This window comes from Aotus nancymaae, unplaced genomic scaffold, assembly GCF_030222135.1.
Source record: "Aotus nancymaae isolate 86718 unplaced genomic scaffold, 86718_ANA_hifiasm-v0.15.2.pri h1tg000010l, whole genome shotgun sequence".
Lineage (NCBI taxonomy): Eukaryota > Metazoa > Chordata > Mammalia > Primates > Aotidae > Aotus > Aotus nancymaae.
The window spans coordinates 14,955,131-14,981,141 of NW_026988421.1; the positions used below are offsets into that span (position 1 = coordinate 14,955,131).

The 26,011-nt window shown below is 39.4% G+C and overlaps 1 protein-coding gene across 2 annotated transcripts in view; it reads right to left on the reverse strand.

Moving 5' to 3' along the window:
• Positions 1 to 14,595: 14,595 nt before the first annotated feature.
• Positions 14,596 to 26,011, reverse strand: part of ATRNL1 (attractin like 1) — an 811,501-nt gene continuing 800,085 nt past the window's right edge. For both annotated transcript variants that reach the window (XM_064373808.1, XM_021676929.2), the window contains one exon: positions 14,596 to 18,941. In XM_064373808.1, coding sequence (XP_064229878.1) covers positions 18,820 to 18,941 — 122 coding nt within the window. In that variant the 3' untranslated portion in view covers positions 14,596 to 18,819. The remainder of the gene's footprint in view (positions 18,942 to 26,011) is intronic.

Below are 26,011 nucleotides of genomic sequence, written 5' to 3' on the forward strand. Positions count from 1 at the left end.
CGATCTCGGCTCACCGCAACCTCCGCCTCCTGGGTTCAGGCAATTCTCCTGCCTCAGCCTCCTGAGTAGCTGGGATTACAGGCACGCGCCACCATGCCCAGCTAATTTTTTGTATTAGTAGAGACGGGGTTTCACAATGTTGACCAGGATGGTCTCGATCTCTCGACCTCGTGATCCACCCGCCTCGGCCTCCCAAAGTGCTGGGATTACAGGCTTGAGCCACCGCGCCCGGCCGTCCTGAATACTTTATGCCTGTAACTCATGTGCTCATCTCCAACCGTAGACATGCCTTGAAGTAGAAACCACTATTATTTGTGTTTTGCAGGTCAAGAAACTGAAGCACAGAGAGGCTAAATCACTTGCCCAGGGTCAGTCCAGGCATGAACCCAGACTACCTGGCTCCAGAGGTCACATGTGCAGCCACTGTACCACGCTGCTTTCCAGTGCCTCAAAGGGCACTGGTTAAGTGACCCAGATTGGACAAATCTGTTGGTTCAGCACAGCACTATGGGCTTCTATGCCATCTGAGGACTGCCAAGGATGTCAATGGCAGGGAATAAGCCCGATTCTTCTCCAGGAAGAACAGTGATCCAGGACTGGCTCTATTGTCCCTGCACCCTCCAGAGTGTGCTGCCCATGTGCACTTTCATCATCAGCTCTCCGCCTTTGCCAAAGCAATTTGATGGCTATGTTTTTAGGGAGGAAACTGAGGCACAGGGGAAGTGGTAGTCAAAGGTTAAATCTGTTTAGAGCCAGCATTTTCTACCTTCTGACTCTTAGGTCTCTTACAGATCTTATATTCAGTGTATTTCTTGGCTTATTTGGTGAGGCAGTTCAGTATGACGAGTGCATCTTTGGAGAGGCACCAAATCTCTGCCTCCTCCTCTGTAAGTGGAGAATATGGCAGCCACATCACAGGTGACTGGAGGGAATTGAGTAAGATTTTACATACCACATCCCTAGGACAATGCACCATAGCAAGTATTTAATAAGTAGTAGTCCTTTTTGGATGAGCGTTTACTCCTATCACAAATAATTTTAGTCATGCGTGAGCCATATTCAATGAGTTTGTGTTATGAGTGAGACCATTCATAGGAAGTCATCATCTGTTCAGATCAGCTCCACTGGGAATGACAGAAAAGGAAGTAGAAGTGAATAAAACGTCCAAGCCAAACCCCTCCAAACAATGAGCTGAAATCCAGAGCTGAAGGTGTATTTTTAGTTCATGGCAGGCTGAATCAATTTGGCATATTGGCTATATTTCACAGGCCACATACCCAAGTGTGAAAAGAAAATATTCTCTAATTGAGCCTATTTTCCTCTCAAGCTTCCACTCCAACTGTGCAGAGTATTAGGCAAGTCAAGGAAACTCAGCTGTTAAAAGGTTTCCCTGAAGGCTTCCCGTCATTTCAGTCCTCGCCTCTTCCCTAAGCCACATCTATGTTCTCGTAGGGCAGGGTAATGGCAGAGATGGGGGTTTAGCCTCTGTCAGTTGGGAAGGTATTCCCTGTTCCCCACCACCTTTCGTTCACGGTGGCATCTCTGGTGATGACCACTGCATGGTTATGCTGTGGTAATCAGCCTCTGTCACCTTTGGTATCTGCTACAACAGCTGGGTCCTTCACTGGCCATGGGCTTGCACAATCTACAGGCTACTTCCAATATCCAAGACAAAGACACCCCAACATGCACGTGCACATACACCATGCACACACATCATGCATGCACACATATGCATCCCCTTTGATCTTGGTCCAAGGAGAGGGACAAGGAGGCAGGGCCTCTACTCCCTTCTATACATTCTCCCTGCTTCCATCTGGTCATCTGTCATTGTCTGTTTCTGTGGCTAAAAGAAGGGGCCTTTGGCTAAATATTCTGTTCAACCTATTGCTTATGCTAGGACTTGGGTCTCTGTAACCTTAAAATCCATAATTGAATATTACTGTATCATTTCTTTTTATATTTTAATTTGGGCCTTCTTTCTTTTGAGATAAGGAGCCAAACTGTGGTTTTCTTAAGGATGTGTTTTATTTTCAGAGGGGCACCACGAAGATGATGTAAATAAGGGGAAACTTTAACGTGCATGCACATGCGCACGCGCGCACACACGCGCACACACACCCCTTCATGTATCAGTTCTTGCCGTTGGCAAAAGGTTGCACCACAAGGCTCAGAGGTGCCAGAGAGGGAGTGATGAATATTCCTTTATTTCTGAATAAAGAAGTCAAGAGTCAGGGGATCAGGTTCCGTACCCAGCAGAACTGGAGGTGGAAAAGTTGGTTCTGCAGCATGGTGGCCCACCAGCAGTGGAAAGGTGGTGGCTGCATTGCAATGAGCACCATTTAGAAGAACACGAGCTTAGGAGCAGACGGCAGGTCTGCGAGCACATTTCTGAGAAGAAGCTGTGCTTGCAAGATTGTGACAGCTTCTTCCCCCTCCTTCCCAGCAGTGAAAACAATTATTCTTCACATTAGTCTCCCTCAGTTCAGACCCTCATCCATCTCTATCCAAATGGCCTGAGATGAACACTGTCCAAAGAGCTTCTTTAAAAGCCTCCATCAGCACAAATGTGCCAACTCCAGGAATGGCTTCTTCTCCTTGTTGGAGGTCAGGCCTTCCCGTCTGCAGAATTATGGCCTCCCCTGGGCTGGCCGGAACTGTGGCCTCTGCCCATGGCCATGGCTGTGCACAAGACCTTCCTGTCCCCTCTGAGTCTTTCCCCGAGTCAGCCTGCATCCCTTCGAGGTTGCTAATGGCCACCCTTTATTCACCCCAGTGGCATGTTTAGTCTCAGAGCTGATGCTTGACCTTTCTCTGTCTTTATTGTCCTGTCAAATGGTTTTGGTGGGGCAAAGTACAATTTACCCAAATCACTGTAGAAAGGAATCAGAAAAGCATCTGTAAAATTGGTTGTCTAATTGTGCTCCTTCCTTTCTATTCTATGAGCAGCTGAAGTAAGGCAAGCTGTGTGTGTGTGTGAGTGGGGAGGGGGTGCTAATCTCAGGCTTACCCTCCTGTTACCATATTTTGCAGGTGGGCAAGATGATGATGGTAACCAACGACCTGCAAGTAAGATGGTGCAGGATAATTGCCTCTGTAAGCTTCCTGGAGTCTACATCTTATCCTAACCCAACCAAGATTGTATTCTAACAGTTTTTGAATGTCTTGTAAAAAAAAAAATCGATCTATAATGTAATTTGTATGTATACTAAAATAATTAAAAAGTAACATCGCTGGGTTTAAAGTTGTCACACAGGAAATGTCAGGGGCTGCAAGATGGGCACGTTAGTTTCTTCGTGGCTGCAATAACGAATTACCACAAACGTAGTGACTTAAGACAATAGAAACGTGTTCTTTTAAAGCTCTGGAGGCCAGAGGTCCAAAGTGAGCAGTACATGGCTAAAATCAACTTGCTGGCAGACCTGGTTCCTTCTAGAAACTCTAGAGGAGAATCCATTCCTTACCTCCTGCAGCCTCTGGTGGCTGATCGCATTCCTTGGTTTATCGTGCCCTCACTCCAGTCTTTGTCTCTGTTGTCACATTGCCTTCTCCTCCTCCTCCTCTGCAGGCAGTCAAATCTTCCTCTGCTTCACTCATAAAGATGCTTGTGATTACATTTAGGGCCCAAGTGGATAATCTTCCAAGTGCATAATAGGGCCCACAGTAATCTTCCCATCCTCATATCCTTACCTTTTTAATCACATTTGCAAAGTCTCTTTTGCCATATCTGCTAACATGCACAGGTTCCAGGGATTAGGACACAGATATTTGTCCTAATATTCCATCTGTCACGGTGAGGGGACGGTTTCAGCTTGGATTCTACTCAAAAAGTGAACCTTCCTGCCAAAGGGAGTGGAAAACACACGTGCCCTTTGTCTCAGCACCCAGGGGGAATACTGAAATGGTCAAAGTGCCAGTAGACAGGGGAGAGAGGTGCAAGGCCACCCAAGTGGACAAAAATGATTCCCTGGGTTAGCAGTAACGTAAACAGCCAGTATTTTGCAGAGCATTTTGGAGAGAAAGTAATGGTCACCAGAACAGGTGACGATCACAGTCTAAGTGATGAGGAATGTGAAGATTGTACAGACACTGATGACTGCCCACCCTAAAGTCATTTCTACCTTTCTTGCTAACATGATCTTGATTTTCCCAAGTTGCAGTGTGCCCAGCCCAGGAAACAACTTCCTTGGATCATACTTTGAATAGAGAGAGTCTAAGCTGATCCCATTCCCCATTGCCAGGGGATTGATTAGTCTAGGATAAGCATGTGGCTCAGTCTTAGCCCATGAAAGCTAAGAGAGGATATACTGAAGGGCAGGTGGGCTTCTGAAGATTTCCCTTCCTGGTGAAAGACAAGAGGATTTTAAAGGGAAAGCAAGATCGCCCCTTCCTCGCTGTTTTGCTCTGCACAGTCACGTGAGGAGGTAAGATCCAGAGCCGTGGCAGCCATCTTGTGATCGAGATGGACACACTGGTGGATAAAAACCAATCCACTGAGGGTGAGAAGCAGGGGAACACCCTTGAAACATCAAAACAACCTCAGGACTGCCCACTGCCATATCGCCTTGTCAAGAACTATAAATTCCTTATGGTTCATTCTACTGTTACTCAAATTGTCTGTTATCTGGAGCTCAATACATTCTAAGAGATGAAACAAACATTAGGTCCTCAGAAGGAACCCACAGAACAGGGACAAGACAAGAAAACTGGAGTTCAGATGTAGCCTCCAGGATACCAATGACCCTCCCATTCTTCCCAGTGAAGAGCAACCTCACATTGCTGTCTGAACTCCACTGCATGCCAGTGTATCGTGGTGCATTTTCTTGAGGAGTTACTACATGGCGATGTGCCTAGAGCACTCATTCCTGAGTTTGTAACAGAATCTTGAGAATCTTTTCATCAACTTCATACATCACAAACTTAACATTCTCTTCAAGTGCCATGATACCTGAATTGGGTAGTTGCTATCGATAATACTTAGGACTCTGATGCTTATATTGAACTGCTAAACTAGATAAGTTTCACTTCCTCAGCCCTTCCATTTAGAGATACTCAGGTGTGTCCTTTTTTTGGGATACTTATTTCAGGCTGCTTATATCATATCTCCTGCACGTACCTTCCAAATCAGAGGGACGTCCCTCAGCTCCAAGCATTGCAGCAATCAACCACAGGATTAATTAATCCTGAGTGCAACTTAAGCTACTTTAAAGAAAATTCCAGGAAAACAGACATAAAATACCTATCTTTCTTGCTGAATTGCTTGTTTGAATTCCCTCATTGATATCAGACTTAATTATGCAATAGCTCAGAAATACACAAACATCTGCGATTTTATTTCAGAGCACAGAAAGACAAAGATTTCAATGCCCTGTGTGGTTTCAGGAACATGATGGATCTTATTGAGGTTGAGGTGGGGGAAAAGAAGAAGAAGAAGAAATAAACCAAACTCCCTTATTCAGGTGAAATGGAATTTAGACTGTGTCAAATAATCTAAGGAGGAAGACATTGGCTCATTTCACAATGCAGATTCTAGGTTCTATGCTGAATTTTCTTTTAAGAAATACATCTTCAAAAAGTCATCATCTCTTTTGGGACATGGTTAAAGTGTGCCTGTACCACTGATTAGCTACATAACTTTTAATCTAAGAGGTTATGTAGATAATACTAATTTGTCTGACAACTCCCTGACCATCCAACTCTGTCCTTGTTTTTTCTGAGTCAGCACACTCACTCTTAGAGAAGCCTGCATCTTGCAGAGCTGTCACTTCTATCAAACAGAACTCCCTCAGGGTTTATGCTCATCATTAAAGAAAAAAAACTTGTTAGAGTATTAGCCAGGCCCAGTGCAGCGCCGTTAAATTAATTTTAGAGATGTATCTAGGTCAGACATCTATCTGCATGTTGCATACAAACACACCAACTAGTTACCTAGTATTTGCATGTTTCTAGGCTGTTAGGGCCATGCTTGATGGAGAATTATCCTTTATTTTGGTCCCAGATGGAAAAATGTTTGTTCCTGTTCAATGTAACCATAAAGTAATTGTGGTATTTCTTCTGAAAGTTGGCCACCACAAAATATTTCCAATGATCTTTCTAGAAGACTATTTCTAAAGGGCATCAACATTCCTGTCTCTGTTAACTAGCAATTCTTTATGCAGAATCATTTGATCCCCAAATAATTTATGAATTCTCCACATCTCATTTTAACTTCTGTGTAGAAAGACTGTGTTTCATAAAGTCCCTTTAGAGGTAATGAAGTTTCAACACAAAACTGAGACGATGAAGTTAAAATACATTGTCCTTTGGGTAGAAATTAATCTTCACTGAGAAATAAGAATTTAGTATTTTGGTGGTGGTGGATAAAGAATATTTAAAGTATGTACAATGCAAAGGATCTGTATTAGAAAAGATAAAGTCTGTGAGAAGAATCTGCAATACCCACATTCTTCAGTCTGCTAAAATGCCAACCCAAGCATAACCAATGGAGTCCAAAATTGTTAGAGAAGGAAACCTTTTGACCTTGTACATTACACTCCTAGGATGACGTGTGTGCCATTTCAAGAACATGCATTTCTTGTGGAGTTGAATGAAACTGACAGGTCCCTACACAGTCTTCTCAGAGCTATTGCATAAACGACAAAGGCACGGCAGTGCAGGTAAGCACAATAGCATTGTCATCAGGTGAGAATTCAGACAGAATCAGCCAGTATGTCCTGAAAAAGGCCCTCATTAGACAAATGAGGTAACCAAGGTTGGAACAAAAAAAAAAGAAGAAGAAGAAGAAGTAACCTTCCTAGTTCCACAAGCATGCTTTAACTGAAAAGTGCTGTGTGTCAATTCTGGTTAGTATGCAATCTGCATAAAGAAGACCTCCATGCTTAGATAGTGTTTATGATAGCAACAGAGTTCTAGGAAGGAATTTTAATATTTGTCCTAACAACTTGTACTGTGACTTGACCTGATACAAATACTATTTAGAGGACCCATGATAACTGTGCTTGGTTTATCCAAAGCTTAGAGTCAGAGGAAAAGCTGGGTAAATGACAGCACAAGACAGGGTCCACGACTCAGTAAGCCCGAGGAGAAGGAAGGTATGCTTAACGCTATCCAAGGTGAGTAGTAACAAAGCCCAAGTGTCACTAGACTGGACCACTGTGTTGATGACTTTTTGCAATGGACTGAAACAAGCATTGCAACTACAGCCTAGAGATCTGTAAATCCCAGTCACGTGGAATACAGACAAAATGATGGCATCAAGATGTAACTTGTATAGCAACTCACTTTTGATTAGATCACTAGCACTTTTGTGACCCAATGATGTGACATGATTGGTCTGAAGCCAGCCCAGGAACACACACGGTGATGACTGTGTGATTAACTAGGCCGACTCATGAGCACGGTGGGGTACGGGCAACTGAAAGTCTAAGACTTCCTGGAGCTGGGGAGAGTTAGAGCTCATTTTCTTTACATGGGAGATCGAGGACAACGTGAAAAACGAAGATTGCTCATTAGAAAAGGGAAACAATGTCTTAGATTAGAAAGGTTTCTGTCATTGCAAAGTATGATAAAGGAAGGGCGGTCAGAATTTCTGACATCATTGTTTCTGACACTGTATGAAGGTTGTGTGTTAATTAATCACAGCAGGTTTGGGGGAAGCAGCGTGTCGTGGTATATTTTTTCCCCTATCTGTACTTGCTAGCCATGTGAGCTTAACAGGTCAATGCTGTAAGCCTCAGTAAAATGGGGACTCTAATATTCTTCTCTTACTGATTGTGGGAGGGTTAAATAACATGGCATAGCGTGTAGCCCATAACAGGTGTTACTAAATACGTGAAATTTCAGAAGACGCATTTCACTACAGGTATCTTTTGGCTTGATTGCATGTCTACTAATTAATTCAATGTCTACTAATGAATTTTAAGGGCAAATGTAAATGCAATTAAATAATCATTGAGACCAGTATGAGGACGGACCTTCTCACTTCTCACCCTCCTAAAACTACCTTACAATATGAGAATCAGAAAAAAAAAAAAAAACAACAACCCAGTATTGACAGAACAAAAACAAATCATAATTGAATGTATCACACTGTGTGTGAAGATTATACCACTGAGAGGCCCACTGGGCCAATTCACCTCCACCAAGGCAATTATGCCACATGTCAGGGAAAGCACCAAGAGAGGAGGTCAGTGTGGGCAGCGAGGGGGTCACCTGCCTCAGACAGAAGCTTTATGTGAATGGCTTTCTCCCTGAAGCTCTATAAGGGCAATGTTAGCAACTCCACGAAGAATAGTTCTAAGGAAAAAGATGGCGTCCTTAAGGAGAGCTCCCCAAACTTGGCTGTTAAGAATCAACTGCAGCCTTACTTAAAATACACATGTCCAACAGAACACTAGATCATTCTTATTAATAGCAGGGCTGAGAAATGACTCCTTGGTCTAACTTTTCACAAGCCAGTTTGGTGCTAGCATTGCCCATTGGCACAGGTGTACCACGACACTATTTCCATTTAAAAGTTTGTTTTCAGATGTTTGTAATTCCAGCAAAGCCCTCCAAGGGGATCTCTGTGAATTAAAATACAAACAATAAAATGTCATCCCACTTGCCCAAGTCTACCATTTAGCCCCTGCCCAACTACGGCCAGAAATTCACCTTGGGGGCCACTTCAGAGACATACAAGGCCTGGCTACTTTCTGGCAGAGACTCAGTGAAAAATATGCTAGAATATATGAGGAAGGCAGACTCACTGCTCATTGCTCAGTGCTGCATTCAAACCACGACCACCTTGATTTGTTTATAACAGGAGTTCTCACATGGTGATCCCCAAGTTCCAGCATTACTTATGAATTTGTCGGAAATAAACATTCTGGTCCCACCCCAGACCCACTGAATGAGAAACTCTAGGAGTGTTCCCAGCAATCTGTTTTGGCACACTTTGTACTCTAAAGTTTGAGAGCCACTGGTTAAAAAAACAGACAAACAGGCTGGGTGTGCTGGCTCATACCTATAATCCTAGCACTTTGAGAAGCCGAGGCAAGCAGATCATTGGAGGTCAGGAGTTTGAGACCAGCTTGGTCAACATGATTTCACTGACTCCATGAAAAACAAAACAACAACAACAAATCAGCCGGGCGTGGTGGTAGGCGCCTGTAATCCCAGCTACTGGGAAGGCTGAGGCAGGAGAACCGCTTGAACCTGGGAGGTGGAGGTTGCAGTGATCCAAGATCGCACCACTGTACCTCAACCTGGGCAACAGAGCAAGACTCTGTCTCAAGAGAAAAACAACAAAACAACAAACAAAAAACCAGGCCATTTCCCCACTTCTTTCAAAACAGTGGCCCAACAAGTTTGTAACTAGTTAGGCCTCCCAGGCATTTGTTGAGATTTTTCTACATTCAGTTAGAGGAAAGAAAAGAAATAAACATCATTTTCACATGATTGACAGTCCGTAAAGTAGCTATGATTTGAAAACATCAGAAAGAGACAAAACATGACCATTAGAAAAGAAAGGCAGTTATTCTAATTTCACCACTTTGAGTATTTACTTTCATAAGGGCAAAGTCACCTGGTGAAGTTGTTTTTTACACAAACTAGGATCTAATCATGCTGCAATGCCTCTTCAAGGTGCAACGGCTGCAGAGCTTATGAGTGTTTCTGAGTACATTGTGCAGTTTGATTTTAGCTGCTCAAATTATGAACAGCTACTCAGTGACAGTTGTCCAGGGGATGAAAGAATGTTTTAAATTTAATGCTTATTTGTAATGTATCCTCCAGCATTCTTTTGCTACATGTATGTAAATATACTCTTACATGCATATCTCCTACTTTTCCTAGTATATATAACAATTAAGGGTATTAAGATGTATGTATATATTCTATATACAGAGAGAAATAAAGGTTGAATGTAAGCAGGTTTTACATGGGAGAAATGGAAGTCCATTATATTGACACACAAATATATAAGGAAAAAGTGTACTATGGAATACAATATACTCTATTGAATAATTCTTGCATTGATTTAGAAAACCCAAAAGAACACAGTTAAATGAACAGGAATTGAAGGTGCATGATGGATGCGTCCCTCATAGCATTTAAATCTCTTCCACTTGATTAAAAATTCCTAGTTCCTCTTCACTGAATTGTTTAGAGTTTTTGAGCAGCCTCTGCCCTGATTAAAACAAATTAGCATCAAAGATCCCCTGTTGAATGAGAAATCATTAATTGAGAAACATGCAATGCTCCTTAATTACCTTTAGAACAGTGAGAGAACAAATAATCTCAGGTTCCAGAGGGCCCTGTCTGCTCTGCACCATGGACTCATTTCATGTAGCTGCTGGAATAAAACTCAAGTAGCAAACACTACTGGGGAATATCAATGCAAGCTTCAGTAAACACACTGTAGATTGTTTATCTAAAAGAAAAATATCTAGGTAATGACTAACTGGAAGAGAGGAAAACGTTTTAGTCTGTTATTTTTGACGAGAGCCTTAAAAGTGTTTTACATATGACAATATTGATTGAGAAAGAATGAGAGCTGCTCTTTCTGATACAGATTTTAATGCTTTGTGTAAAACACTTCATTTATGCAATTACCTGATAAGATTTCAGATGCTTAGGCATGGATGCGCAAACTTTATCATTTAACAGTGCAATGGAAAGCTCTAAAGTGTTAAACTTTACAAAATCCAGCTACAGATGGAAATTCAAATAATGATAGGGCACCACAGTTCTTCCTTCCTTTATATACCAATACAATAATTGTGACAGCTTAGATAGGTCAGTGACAAATGATGCATCCCTCCACCTTCAAAATCTGGGAAACCTTTCATAAGAACCCATGGAATGTCAATAAAAAATCAAATTGTTACAGATATTATGACAATGTAAAGACTGTTGCCAAATGCTTGAACACAGTGCCACACGGAGAGCCCTCTGACAAGGATGGCCTGGTACTGAGTGTGAGGTTCTGAAGACTCTAGAAGCACATTCCTCCCAAGCACCCTGGCAGAAAGCAATGTTCTCATTCTTCTACATGGGGTAACTAAAGCATGGTAAAGCACAGTTATTCAGCCGAGGATAGAATTTTGGTTTTATTCAAATTTTCCCAGGCCTCCGTTTCAACCACTAGATCATGCTTCCTCGGCAGTCTTTGAAAAAATTGACAGAATTGATTCAACTATCTCTATTTTTTGGATATTTTGGTTCACCATACAATTTACAGACTGATTCAGACCAAGTAAAGCTCAAAACTTCCCAAACAATGCGCCATATAAGATCTATATTAATGTGATTAAAACACAATTGGGGGAATTTGCATTTAATTTTTAGTAGCATGAAGTGACATGTTTTACAAGTTGAATTACACTTTTTACCAACAGTCTGTAGATTTCAAACTTCATAGAGATTATTAATCACTATTCTTTGTCTTGCATCCCACCAAGGTAATAAACTTGACGTTGCTACAGTCTTTGCTAATACTGCAAATAGTCCCTTAGTGCCTACATTATAAGGGCAATTATCAAGACTCCATCAAGAATATGTACGCAAAGTAATTTGCACCAAAAGAGAATGTTATTAACTGTCTTCATGCAGTATAGAGGACTATAAACATGGTTGTAAGACTTTGAAACACTAGGAAAATTGCTTTTTCCTCAAAGGGTTCCCAGGAAGGTATATGCTTTTTGGGATATCCACAATTATTATCAATCCACTAATGTGCAAAATAAAAATGGTTCAGAAATATTATCACATAAGAATTACTAATAGAAAGACCATCACATAACTGTCTTCTAGACATTGTTCAGAAAAAGAAAATCACGTAATTTAAACGTTGCACAAACACAACAAATTTTTTTGTAAAGCTCATCATAGACACAGCCTCCTGAGAAACAAAATGATGCTATTTGTTAACAGCCCACACTGGCAGGAGTTTTTAGTTTTTGTTGTTGTTTTTGTTTTTGCTTTGGAAGGTCAACTTGGAGCTGTCACTTCAGAAACCAATAAGGAGTGAACATTGGATTCTCAGTTTTTTTTCCCTTTTCCAAGTAGTTCATCTGCCCCTAAATGTTTGGGGAGACCATATTCTTTTATCCTCACAGGGAAACGAATTTCAAAGGAACCTGGAGATCTGACTCTCAGAAGGGAATAGTCTTGATAAGTAGCATATCCTGTTTGCCATTATCTATTTGTGTTGCAAGGTAATTCATTTCAGGTGGAAATCAAATTGCTGTAAGCTGAGCTAGTGTTTTTATTGGTGTCCTTGCAGCCGGCCTTCCTTTTACGTGCCATTGTATTTCAAACAAGCTGATCTAAAGGAAAAGATTACTGCTGCCAACGTGCATTGTAACAAGGGAATGAAGATGTGCAAGACCTATTTTATGTTATTTATTTATATTTAAAACACTGATAGAGGTCTGAGAGCACTAGTCTGCCACTGGGGGAATGAGCTGACTAGTCGGCGAAGGGTTAGGGGATGTGTGTGAAGATGAGAAAGAACATCTAACACAATTTGTTAGTATTTGCTATACAACTGCCACTTAAAGTTGAGGAAGGTAATATTTAAAATATGTAATACACATTGTAAAAATCTTGAAAAGCACAACTCTAAAATCACCAGGCAACACATACCATTGGTTCCAATTGCAATTTAGTTATTTGGGATCTTTGGCACATATATGCACTGGAGTGTTACTGCTACAGACAAAAATAAAGGGAAAATCAACGCTCATGATTCACTGATTTTAAACCTGGACCTTCTCACAGTAAAAAGAGAAAACATTTAACTACGAGCTACTTCTCATTTTAACAACAACAAAAACCCATCACAAAACCTACATGAAGTAGTGAGCATTTTTATCTCAGCTTACTTAGAAATGGTTTAGATAACTGGCCCATGACATTAAAAAAAACACCTCGGCATTTGAGTTAAAATTCGAGTACGTCTCTGCACAGGACCTGTTCTAAGATAACTTACATGCCACTGAAAAGAACAAAGTTTAAAACACATTTGGGCAAAAGGGGCTATAGAAACACAAAGAATTATAAAAGAATTTGCTCCCTAATCCTATTTTCCTAGGCAGATTTTCTAGAGTGAGATTTCCTGACTGCACACAGCCAGGCTAAAGCAACTTATGTTTAAACAACTATCTCAGTGAAAATACCACTCAGGCCAGATACCACTTCTGCCAAAACAACCAGAAAATACCACTTCTGCCAAAAATACAGGTTAAAGCTTTTGATGGTGAGACGAATACAGTGTTTCTGCAATGGTCTTTCAGGGGTTTGGTTTCGTTCAATTGAAACTACTCTGCACCCAATCTCTGAAGGGGGAGAAGGTTGGAATGGGGGAGGGGGTAGAGGATGTAGTTTACAGAAGCTCATTTAAAATTATAATCTTGTTTCATATTTGGAAAACAAAATAGTACTAGCTGTTTTCATAATAGGGCTGGAGAAAGTAAAGCTTGGCACTATCTTGGCTGCCATGGCCATGCCAGGTACCCTGATTCTAAACAAGTGAGGAGGTACATAAGAATCTGGAGAGGGAACAGTGTGTTTACCAAAAGGGTTATGGGTTGGAGCTGAAAGAAAGCCTATCACTCACATCAGCCACTCACAGGTGATTTCTCTGAGCAAACCCTTTTAGGCCAGAGAAAAGTCAGTTTTATGCTAAACTCTCCAAATCTCCTTATAGCCACTGATACATCATCAAAAAGCTGAAAAGGAGTGCAAGGCTTAGATAGTCACAGAATAGCTACTGCTCTCTATTGCGAGAGTTCATCTATCACTCCTACCTGCTTTGGATGCACCTTCATCCAGGACCCTCCAAAAGCTTCTCTTTCTTCTCTGACGTTCCTGGGAGATGGCTGCCAGGCTGGGCGTGTTTCTCAAGGTTCGGTGGTCCTCTTCTTCCGAGCCCTTCCTGGCCTGGCCTCCTAGAAGTGCCACGGGGAGGAGGAGGCCACCATTCCATCCCCTGGAGCACAGGCAGAGCCAGCCTCAGGGTTAGGCCTCAGGTCAGGGGTCAGGGTCCCAGCAGAGTCTGCGTGAAGCCCTGAGCCTAAGAGGTATCCCAGGTGTAGGCCCTTCTGTGGGGGGAGGGGGTTGGAGAGAAGAGAGATGTTTAGATCCTCTTTGGTTTTCTCCTTCTTGGTGAGACCTGACAGAGGCCTAGTAGAGCAGTGACACTGAAAGAAGGCTGGGCCCCAGATAGCCACACGGGGACCAAGCCCAGAGCTTGCCAGAGAATGTGCAGGCTTTCCCCAGAAGACTCAGCTATGCTGGAGCTACCCTGGTCTCAGATAGCTGACTTTTATTCAAAGTAAGAGCAATTTCTATAACACATGTCCTGTGGCGTAGACCCTCATTATAGCTAGAATGTTAGCTGCTAGACCTTGTGAGTGCAGTAAAGGTCAATGCAAATCTGGTGAGGAGGAAAAGAGTGGAAAATGTATTTTGAATGTCAAATTGAAAAACAAATTTTATAATCACCTTTTAGATGGTGAGGGGCTTTTTCAAGTTCTCAGAGTGCTTTTTCCTGTGCGACCATGAAAGGATTAACAGAACAAACCAAAACAAAACTGCATTTGGCAGTGAGGGTTGGGAGAGCCAATGTTTTTATTTCAATAAAGTCCTGATTAACAGCACATTATAACATAAAATGTTGGCTTTCTAAAATGGGCTTGAACTTTTACACAATCTGTTTTTAAAACTGGCATGCACACCTGTGTACATAGATACTGATAGTAGCTCTGGTTCTAATTCTTAATTTCAAAAAACTTGATAAAACTAAAATGTTAAACATAAACTCTAATGAAAACACTGCTGTACACCAACCAAATGGCTTGTATTCCTTGGAAAATTCTTTAAAGCATTTTGAATTACAGCAATAACTTCGTTATTTAAAGAACTCCCTCTAATGGTCGATAAAGGCAGCACTTTGACCCGATGCAGGGTTTCCCTAATTTGCCTAATGGTAAGAAGCACTGAGAAGCTTATTAAGAGTACTGCTCTCCAGGGCTTAACCCAGTGTTTCTGAATCTAAATCTTTAGAGGTAAAAGTTGGAATCTGCCTGAGCCCAAGCAATTCCTGTAATCAGGTAAGTTTCAAGCTCACCCTAGAATATGGCAAATGGGTTTTGAAACTTGACATTGAAAAAAAAACATAAGTGGGTAGAAATAGTTCATTTGATCAATTTTCATTTTAAAATCTTTTTAAAATATAAGACACCTTTCAAATCATAGTTTTATGTTCACTGAAAAAAGATATATCATGTATAACCACAAAATGTAAGTACTGACCCCGTCTTGCCTAATCTGTACATGAAAGGTGATAATTGATGATCTTGTCTCAATGATGTCATCAGTCAGTAATTTTAAGAAATACTCTCCTAAAACTGTATAGATTTGGGAAGCATTTAAGTCTTTATTGGCTCAATGTCAAAGTAGTTTTTTAAAAATCCCTATATCCTAAAAATATAGGAACTTAAGTTATCCAGGAAGTCTTTTTGAAAAACCGAATTGACCTTTACCTATGATGCAAAGCTGAATGAAAATTAATAGGTGGATTCATAAAACAACTGGTAGAAAAACAGTGGCCCAATGTCCCCATGGTTGCTATGCTGCATCAAGGACCCACTGTGGGAGCTCTCTGTTTGTGACCATCTAGCCTTGCAATGCCTCTGCAAGGTGGGCACCATTACCTCCCTTTACAGATGGAAAGTGAAACTTAAAGATGAAACTTACCCAGCACCACACACCTGAAAGCTAGGTCCAGCACCTGTTTTCCAGCCTGTGAGCCAGTGTGCACCCTAAATGAACTTATACCATGAACTACAGCTATACAGTCATCTCTATCTTACTACAGCCAGAAGAAAATGAGATGTTGGGAAGTCCAGCAAGAATCAATTACTTTTTTAAATGGGTCCTATTTGAAGTTTTTCCTATTGAACATAACACTATAGTATATGGTATCTCTGTGTATCACTAAAATAAATTTTCATTTAATGCAATTATGAGAATCCTAATCCTCTTAAAATTTATTAGCTCAATCTGTAAGTATGTGCAAATTCTTTTCCAACAAGAATTCTCTAGTTCAAATAGCATCCCCAGATTAATTTTTAAAACTTCATTGTATTTAACGAATTTTTTTCATACTTGGCAGAATAAAACATCCTAAAATCTAAAGAATACTTCAAAGTCATTCTAAACTGAAATGTGTAGAATTCCATTAAGGTTAGTTTTCAAGAGAATCAGCCATTTAACTGCTAAATTCTGGGAAAGTATCTGCATATTTGTTTGATTTGATTTTTTTTTTTAAATGAAAGCATCCAAACTTAAAATGTCTGGAATGCAGGGGGAAAAATCAAGACACAGATTCAAAGTGATTATCCCTGATCTTTCTATGTCTTTTCAATCCACTTCACCAAAAGGCAAAGAATTTTATTGCCAGTAAAAAGCTTTGATAAGTTGAGAATTAATTGCATAATTAGCCACAGAGTTAGCAATATTTGGCCCGGAAAGGTACAGTATGACTTTAACTTAACATCGCATTGTGTCTCATAGCTCTCTACCATTTGAATTTTCAAGTTTTAAGAACCTAATGGGATTTGAGGTAGATAAAACTTGCTATTTCTTCCACAGTAACACTCTCTGCTTAGCCTCCCTAAAAATATAGCTGAAATAGATTTTACATCTAAATCTGTTTTTTTTTATATTTTTATTATATATGCTTTCTCTTGCAACAATTGTTAGAGAATTAAATAAATAGGGCAATCACTTTTAAAAAATGATTATATCTTTGTAATCTCTAGTTTTATCAATTTATTTTTTCATGAGAGAAGTCAACATTTAAAGGGTCCAAAAGAAGCTAATAAAATTACTTGATTGTTTTTAGGAGACATTTACAAACTTAGCTCATTCCTTTATTGAGAGAGAAAATATCATAGGGAAGTAGAAACAACCAGTGCCCTCCCCTCCAAAAGACCCCACAGGATATAGATAAAATTACTAGAATTACTCTAAGAATTCATTGTATTTTTAATGCATGGAAAATAGCAAAATTATCATGCCAACATGAGGAATATATACTATAATTCATAAATGCCTAATTATCAAAATAATGACATAGTCATGGTTAGATGCAACCTAGCAATCTTATATAAGATGCAACTACATATTGTATGATCATTCCTGTTATATATTACATTCAATCCTCATCAAATTAAGCTGACTATGTATAAATGGCATTATGAAATAAACATTTAATATCACAATAGGGTCGTGGTCTGCTACTGTACAACCATGGCATGCAAGTAACTACGCATTAGCTGTAAACAGTGAAGTGTCATTACCTTCCAGAAATCCAAAGAATGTGAAAAGTATATACATAGTACTAAACATCAATTGTATTTAAATGACCTTCATATTTAAACAAAGCTATATCATATACAGCAGCTTTGGATATTTCTGTCACTGTTATACACATCTTGTAGTCACCCTGAAGTTAGGAAACTGCAGTTCCAAATTGTATTTGTTAATGCTACTGAGCTTTAGTGAAGTGTAGTCAGCATTAGGACATAAATGATTCTGTGTTCCAATGTAAAGTCTGTTTAATTTTTCCTTTCTACCACAATTCAGAATTTTGAGTCATTAAGAATATGCTGACTGTGGGCAACGATGAACATATTTTCTAAACCACAGACTTTTTCTCATGACACGGATGTGCTCATGTTAGAAAGAAGAATACTGTTGATGCTTGCTAGCCAGTGCTCTTCTCTACTTCTATTCTAGGTGGAACAGTTGGCAGGAAGGAACTCAGGTCATCTTATAACGTGAGAGATGTCGCCTCTAAAATACATTTTGTAACATTTGTAAAAGGTAGTTAAAATCTAGCAGCTAGGAGAGGAAGGGCAAAAAAAAAATGATCCATTCTTATAAAAATGCAGATGGATCATTTAGGTCTGATCCAGTGATTCTTAGGCAATTAAAAATTATCATACTGGAGCAAAACTTATATGCTGTAAAATAACCATTTCAGCTCTCTTCAGGTTGTAGTATTGGAGGCTGTTTTTGGAAGGAGGGGAACAACTGATCGCTGGACAGGCGTTTCCATGCTCTATGAGTTCTGATAATGAGTTAGGCAGTTGGCATGGATGACAGGAATGTCCTCTACATTGAGAATTCTAATAAACCTCCTGTGAAGTTGCTCAGAATGAGTTGAACTCATTCTGGTCCGCATTCCAGTTAGGTGGAAAGCTGTCACATTCTCAGACTGAGTTTGGACACGATATGGTTATGCGAAATACTTAAATACATTACCTACATCCTACTACATCAAAATCTTGTCTTCACATTTACAATGAGATAAAAGAGCATTTAAAGCCATTGCAATTTGTTCATTCCCTGTTCATATACAGGTGATTTAAGTTTGCTTATGAGGCAAAACTGTACAATTCTCATCATTCAGGCATTATAAAATGTCTTTCTTTAAAGTCTTGGGATATAAATAGTTGATTTATACGAACTGCATATTTTTCATCTTCATTAAGAAACAATATACATATTTTTCCAGAGTAATTTAATGTTAGTATAATAAGTCTAAGATAGTGGTAAAAACTGACTTTATCACCTGTGACCATCAGTACTTTTATAAAACTCATGAACATTCTTTGGCCACCTGGGTCATTGCCCATTTTGAAGGAAACTGTTCTCAGGCCCTGGATGATACAGAGATTTTCCTCCATAAAATCCGAGGCCACAGGACAGCTTTACCAGAAGCCTGAAGTAAAACAGTACAGAATATACAGGAGTGTTTTCCATTTCTCAGACACAAGTTCCTTGACGTGTTGAAAGGTGTTTTCGATTCCGGACTCCAGAAGTCTTATCTTTACTATCTGAAGCTTTCTGTTGTGAAATATCTATTAGGGCACTGGCAATTGCAAGGCCTGGAAGAAAAGAGAAAGGCATTTAAATGCTTGCTTAGACATTTCTGGGATGGCAGCAGTGGTGGTGTAGGGCCCTGCATTTTATTGTTTTTCATTTAGTCATCACACGTTTGGCTGTTACTGGAAGTTATCAAGTAGTTTACCCTTTACCTAAAATGTTTCTTGACTTAGGCATGGGAACTTCACAAATGAAGAAGAATGAAGATCTAAGAAAGTGAACTGACTCTGACTTGGAACAATCAAATCAACATTTGACAAATTATCACATTCATTTGTGGATATGACCCTACACTTTCCTGTCCATGTGTGAACACAAGTTTGCTGTGGAGGTACTAGAAATTTTCAATGTTAATATTGTCTTTTTTTAGAAATAAAACTTGTCATGCCAAGATTTAAAAAAAATTTTTTGATCTGGGAAAACTGGCTAGCCATTTGCAGAAAGGTGAAACTGGATTCCTTCCTTACACCTTATACAAAAATTAACTCTAGATGGATTAAAGATTTAAACATTAGGCCTAACACCATAAAAACTCTAGAAGAAAACCTAGGCAATACCATTCAGGACATAGTCATGGGCAAGGACTTCATGACTAAAATACCAAAAGCATTGGCAACAAAAGCCAAAATAGACAAATGGGATCTAATTAAACTTAAGAGCTTTTGCACAGCAAAATAAACTATCAATAGAGTGAATCAGCAACCAACAGAATGGGAAAACATTTTTGCAATCTACCCATCTGACAAAGGGCTAATATCCAGAATCCATGGAGAACTTATAAACAAATTTACAAGAAAAAAACAATCCCATCAAAAATTGGGCAAATTATATGAGCAGATACTTTTCAAAAGAAGACATTTATGCAGCAACAAACATATGAAAAAAGCTCATCATCACTAGTCATTAGGGAAATGCAAATCAAAACTACATTGAGATACCATCTCATGCTAGTTAGAAAGGTGATCATTAAAAAAATCAGGAGACGACAGATGTTGGAGAGGATGTGGAGAAAGAGGAACACATACAGCACTTATACTGTTGTTGGGAGTGTAAATTAGTTCAACCATTGTGGAAGACAGTGTGGCGATTCCTCAAGGATCTAGAAATAGAAATACCATTTGACCCAGCAATCCCATTACTGGGTATATACCCAAAGGATCATAAACTATTCTATTATAAAAACATATGCACACATGCGGCACTGTTCACAATAGTAAAGACTTGGAACAAATCCGAATGTCCATCAATGATAGACTGGATAAAGAAAATGTGGCACATACACACCATGGAATACTATGCAGCCATTAAAAATGATGAGTTCATCGAGACCATCCCGGTCAACATGGTGAAACCCCGTCTCTACTAAAAATACAAAAAATTAGCTGGGCATGGTGGTGCGTGCCTGTAATCCCAGCTACTCAGGAGGCTGAGGCAGGAGAATTGCCTGAACCCAGGAGGCAGAGGTTGCAGTGAGCCAAGATTGCACCATTGCACTCCAGCCTGGGTAACAAGAGCAAAACTCTGTCTCAAAAAAAAAAAAAAAGATGAGTTCATGTCCTTTACAGGGACATGAATGAAACTGGAAACCATCATTCTCAGCAAACCGATACAAGGACAGAAAACCAAACACGGCATGTTTTCACCCATAAGTGGGTGTTGAACAACGAGAGCACACGGATACAGGGAGGGGAACATCACACACTGGGGCCTTGGGGTGGGCTGCTAGGGGAGGAATAGCAGGAGGTGGGAGGATTAGGGAGGGATAGCATTAGGAGAAATACCTAATGTAGATGACGGGGCGATGGATGCATCAAATCACCACCATGACATGTGTATACCTATGTAACAAACCAGCACGATCTGCACATGTATCCCAAATCTGCACATGTATAACTTAAAAAAAAATTTCTCTAAAAATATAAAAATAAAAAAATGTTGAGCAGTTTTAGGTTTACAGAAAAATTGAACCAGTATCGAGATTAAATTACCAACTATAGTCCATAATTTACATTAGGGTTTACTCTTTCTGTTACATAGTTCTTTTGGCTTTGACAAATGCACAATGAAGGGCATCCACCATTAAAATATCATGCAAAATAGTTTCCCTGCCCTAAAATTTCCCGCACTTCACCAATTTCTCCCTCTCTTTCCCCAAGCCTCTGGCAGCCACTGATCTTTCTTTACTGTCTCTGTAGTTTTGCCTTTTTCAGAATGTTGCATGGCTGGAATCACACAGGACCGTAGTCTTTCAGACTGTCTCCTTTCCCTTACAAATATATATTTAACATACTTCCGTTTCCTTTTTTTGGCTTAATAACTCATTTCTTTTTATTGTTGAATTATCTTCCATTGTACAGATCTGCCATGGTTTGTTTATGAATTCCCTGTTGAAGGACATCTTGATTGTCCTTGCTTCCAATTTTTGGTAATTGTGAATAAAGCTGTTAAAAACATCTGTGTGCAGGTTTTTATGTGAACATAACGTTTCAATTCATAAGTACCTAGGAGCCTGATTGCTGGATAATATGGTAAGCTTATGTTTTAGTTTAGTAAAAAATTGCCAAACGGTGTTTCACAGTGGCTGTGCCATTTTGTATTTCCACCAGCAACGAACGAATGAGAGTTCTTGTTGCTTCACAACCTCACCGGCATTTGTTGTTGCCAGTGTTTTAGGTGTTAGCCATTCTAATAGGTGTGTAGCAGTATCTTACAGTTGTTTAAATCTGCAATTCTCTAATGACATATGATGCTGAGCACCTCTTGTATAATTCTGTCCCAAATGTATATCTTCTTTAGTCAGGTATCTGTTCAGATCTTTTGCCTGTTTTTAATTGGGTTGTTTGTCTTCTTACTGTTGAGTTTTAAGAGTTCTTTGAAGATTTTGGATATCAGTTCTTTATCAGATGTGTGTTTTGTAAATATTTTCTCCAAGTCTATGGCTTGTCTTTTCATTCTCTCAAACTGTTTTAAAAATTACAAATGCACACCATGGATAGAGTTGTGCTATGCACAAATGGACATCGAAGAAAGACAACTTGATATTTCACTGACAAATGTCTTTAGTATTAGAAAAGGACCTTGAGTATTATTGACAGAATATGACCACGAATGTGGAGCTGCAGCATCATAGGTAATTAAAAAATATTGTTTTATTATGTTGATTTGCTTTGTTACACTGTTCGTACATTGATGAATAGGAACACTTGGTAAGATGCTCAGGGATAATGATGATTTCATAAAATTTATACAAGCAATGGCTCAACCAGATAATCTGGCTTATCATAGCTACATATGAATCATGTTATTATCTGTTGAGTCCCATATAATTCTTGAGTAAAACCAAATGTATCAAATCACCATACTAAACCATGAGGCCAGACTGTTTAAGAAAAGGCCACAAAAGGCCCTTTGGCTCATTTGCCTTTCTCCAAGGTCTTGAAGACTTGAGCTTGAATTGAGCTGACCTCTTCTCCACATGTTACTCTCAGAGGAAGATCATTTTCAGATCTTATCCTATGTAGAATATCATGGAATTATTTTATTCCTGTGGGTCCGTTAATTCTAGGTAAGCTTCAAATATTTCCTGGCAGGAATGGAACTCAGAGTTTTATGGACAGAAAGAAATGCCAATACAGGGACATGGGCACTGTAGGACGAAAGCAAACTAGCCTAGTGCAGTGTTGTGGGAGTCAAGGGAGGACTGGGCCCAAGGAGTCTGTAAAAAGTGGCAAATGGGCCAGCAGGGTAAGGCCTGAGGCAAAGGCCATTAGACTTCCTCAGAGAAGATTCTAGTGATCTTTGAGTCATTTCTGTATCTAACTGAGGATGGAAGCCTGAAAGTTAAGCAAGGAATTGAGTGACAGAAAGTGTGGCCAGCAGACATCAGTTCCATGTTTAAGATGTTTAGAAATGGGAAGAAGTAAGTGAGCTTATCTATGCAAGGGAAGTAGCAGGGTCAGATGGAATATATGTAGACGCATGGGATTATATAAGTGCATTATTTAAAGGAAAAGGGAGCCTTGGGTACATTTGAAACCATAAGAGAAGATATTTGCGGAGAAGGAGAAATTTATGGTGTTAGCAAGGAAAGAAGTTACAAAATTATAATAATCACTGGCTAAGCTGATACTTTTACAGATTTACCTTTTAAGGGTTGCCCTTAAGTAATTTGATCTTTCAGGATATTAAATATCATCCTGAATTTTTTAGAGTTATTACAAGTTCAAAGTTTAAATAAAAATTATTTTCTTGACCTTTGAAGAGCACACGTAAACTTCTGAAGAGTCCAACACAGACGTTTTAAACACTTATTCTGCTGTAGTAAGTAATTATTTCATTATTTCTTTAATTAATGGAGCTGAAGGACCTCACTATTATTTTTAAAATCACAGATTGTGGTTGTGCTAAGTTCAGGCTGACCTTAAGTTTCCACTGATATTCTGGCATACTTCTGTCATTATTTACAACTTCCTGCTATTTTATTCCTGGCACCAATAATCCAGAGACAGCCAAATATGACAAATAATATATGTGTCCTTTAATGTGGACAGAGACCACTTACACTAATTTCAATGATCACAACATCCAAATATGAAATCATGTTATTCATTAAACTACTGTATGATGTAGTCCAAAGAAGCTCTGAAAAAATAATACTTTCCATTTACATGTGAATGCAAATGTTTTCGTTACAGAAGATATAGCATCAGGAGAGGAGTAAACAGTTTGAGTTGCCAAAACAGGAAATTGTATGCTAATTCAAAACTGCCACTGTATCATTGTATTTCATGAAGCCCAGAACCTAATTGAAGCAATGTCTCTCACAACATGTCCTGGGTTTACTAATCACTCTGAAACTTGGAAACACATTCAGTTGAAAACCATAAATCATATTTCAATACTTAATTTATAAATAAAATTGCAAATCATGCTTATTTTTAATTTGACAGCATTTTGTCATTGCTTATGAAAATGTAACAATCAACTGCATTTTCAGATCTGCATAAACAGTAATGTGTATGTAGAAAGGCTTGCACTTCTCTAGGCAGAGATATTCAAGTGTTCACTATGGTGTAGTCACAGAGAACACTCAGAGCCACTTGCCCCAAGTCTTGTCTGCCCATTTGATGGGCTAAATGACATTTCATTCAGATTTAAGCTTAGGTCCTTTACTGGACCCCAGAGCTTGTGGCCCACCACGAGTTATTCTTCTTTATAAATCTTATAATTTAATTATGAGCAGGACAATAATCATAATAACTGCATTTATATGTGTGTGTCAAATGTCAAGTTAGTACTACTTTTGCATTTCTTCCTGTTTAATGTAAGGTGAACCTTAAAAAAAAAAAACGGAAGTTGCTACGTTCTCTTTCAACCTACAAGAGGACCTAGAAACAAGAATGAAAAAAAGAGACAAGGCCCCTATCTTCTTGAATTTGATAGTGTGTATGGAAAACTCACTAAAAGAGAGAGAGAGAGAGAAAGAGAGGGAAGATAGATAGATGATAGATAGATAGATAGTAATCTCATTATCATTGCCCTTCAGCACACTTTGTTATTGTAGGGGATCTAATTTTCTTAATTGATGAAAAGAAAAGTCAAGTCAACAGTTTTTTTTTAAAAGACAGTATTACCTCCCTCATCTCCTAAATGAAGGAGTTATATTCTAGTAAGACACCGAATTTATGGATAATGGCCAGACCCCATGTATAAATAGAATTCTGACCCACAACTTGTGGCAACCTGCTCAGGAAACCAAGCTATAATCTACAATAACCAGCCCAGGAAACCAGTCTGCTATGTCAGACTTGTAGGAAGTCAGACTGCTGCCTCTAGTAATAATCCATGAAATTAAACCATAATCCCTGTCATGACTGGCCCCAAATGGCCAGGACTTGATTAATAAATAACAGCTTCCCTAATTTGTATCCTTACTTCCAGCCAGAGGAAACCAAATATGTACCTCTAACCACATAGGGTGCCCAACTTCTAGTTAGCCTGCCTACAGCACCCACAAGCCAACAGCCTCTAATCAGGGCATACCTGAAGCTTCCCTTTTTTTACTATAAAGCTTTCCTACTCCTCTGCCTGTCTTTGAGTCACCACCAAAATATAAATGAAAGTGGCTAACTCCCTTGCTATAGTAAGCTCAGAATAAATAGCTTTTGCTTATTTTCATTTGTTTGGTCTTGGTTTATTTTCACACTGGCAATGAAGACATAAAGGTGTCTTGAGATCTCTGGCGTTTAAAAAAGATATGTATCAATAAAAGAAAAGCAATCTAGAAATAGGTTCTTTGGGTTGCCATTTTCTGCACACACTTTCTCCTGACTTTCCTGAGACTGTTTCCCAGTAGGAAGTCTTCTGGGGATGATCCCGAATTCCTTGTGCCATAGGAAGAAGTGCTTGCTCCTAGTTGGATGCTGGGCCGAGGCCCATGCTGCATGGCGCTAGAGTTCCATTAAAATCAGGTCACTCCAGAAGATCATTTTTCAAAATGTCACACAAATCATCTGATGAAATTCACTTATTATGTTCTCTAGGCCTAGCATAGTTCCTTGTTATCAAAGCAATACAATTAACTGGGGGAACAATTCATTATTTTAGACTGACGGTCTAAAGGAATTTCATTTACCATGTAAAGATGCACAGATGCTGCAGGCTAGCAGGATTTACATAAAAATATATCAGTAGATTCAATAAAAATGCTGGGGTTTAAATAGTTATTTTAAGCTTTACCTTTTTGTACTTTTAGTTTTTAAACATCAGACATTCTGACGTTTAGATGATTTAAATAGGAAGTATAAACCACATAGGAAGAAAGGTACCATCCTCTGTTTCCTGTTCCATTTTTCGTAGCCTCTTGGTGTTTCAAACTGGTGCTTCCTAACAGAGAGCAGCCCCAGTGGCTGCTCTGGTTCACCCAAGGCAGTGCAGGATCAAAAGAAGCAGGATCCTTGGGGACCATAGGAATTTCCCTCAGAAAATGCGCATGACTCAGTGGTCATTGGGTTGGATGCCAAGAGTTACTACAGCTATTTTTAAAGCTTATTTTTAACTGACAAATAATTGT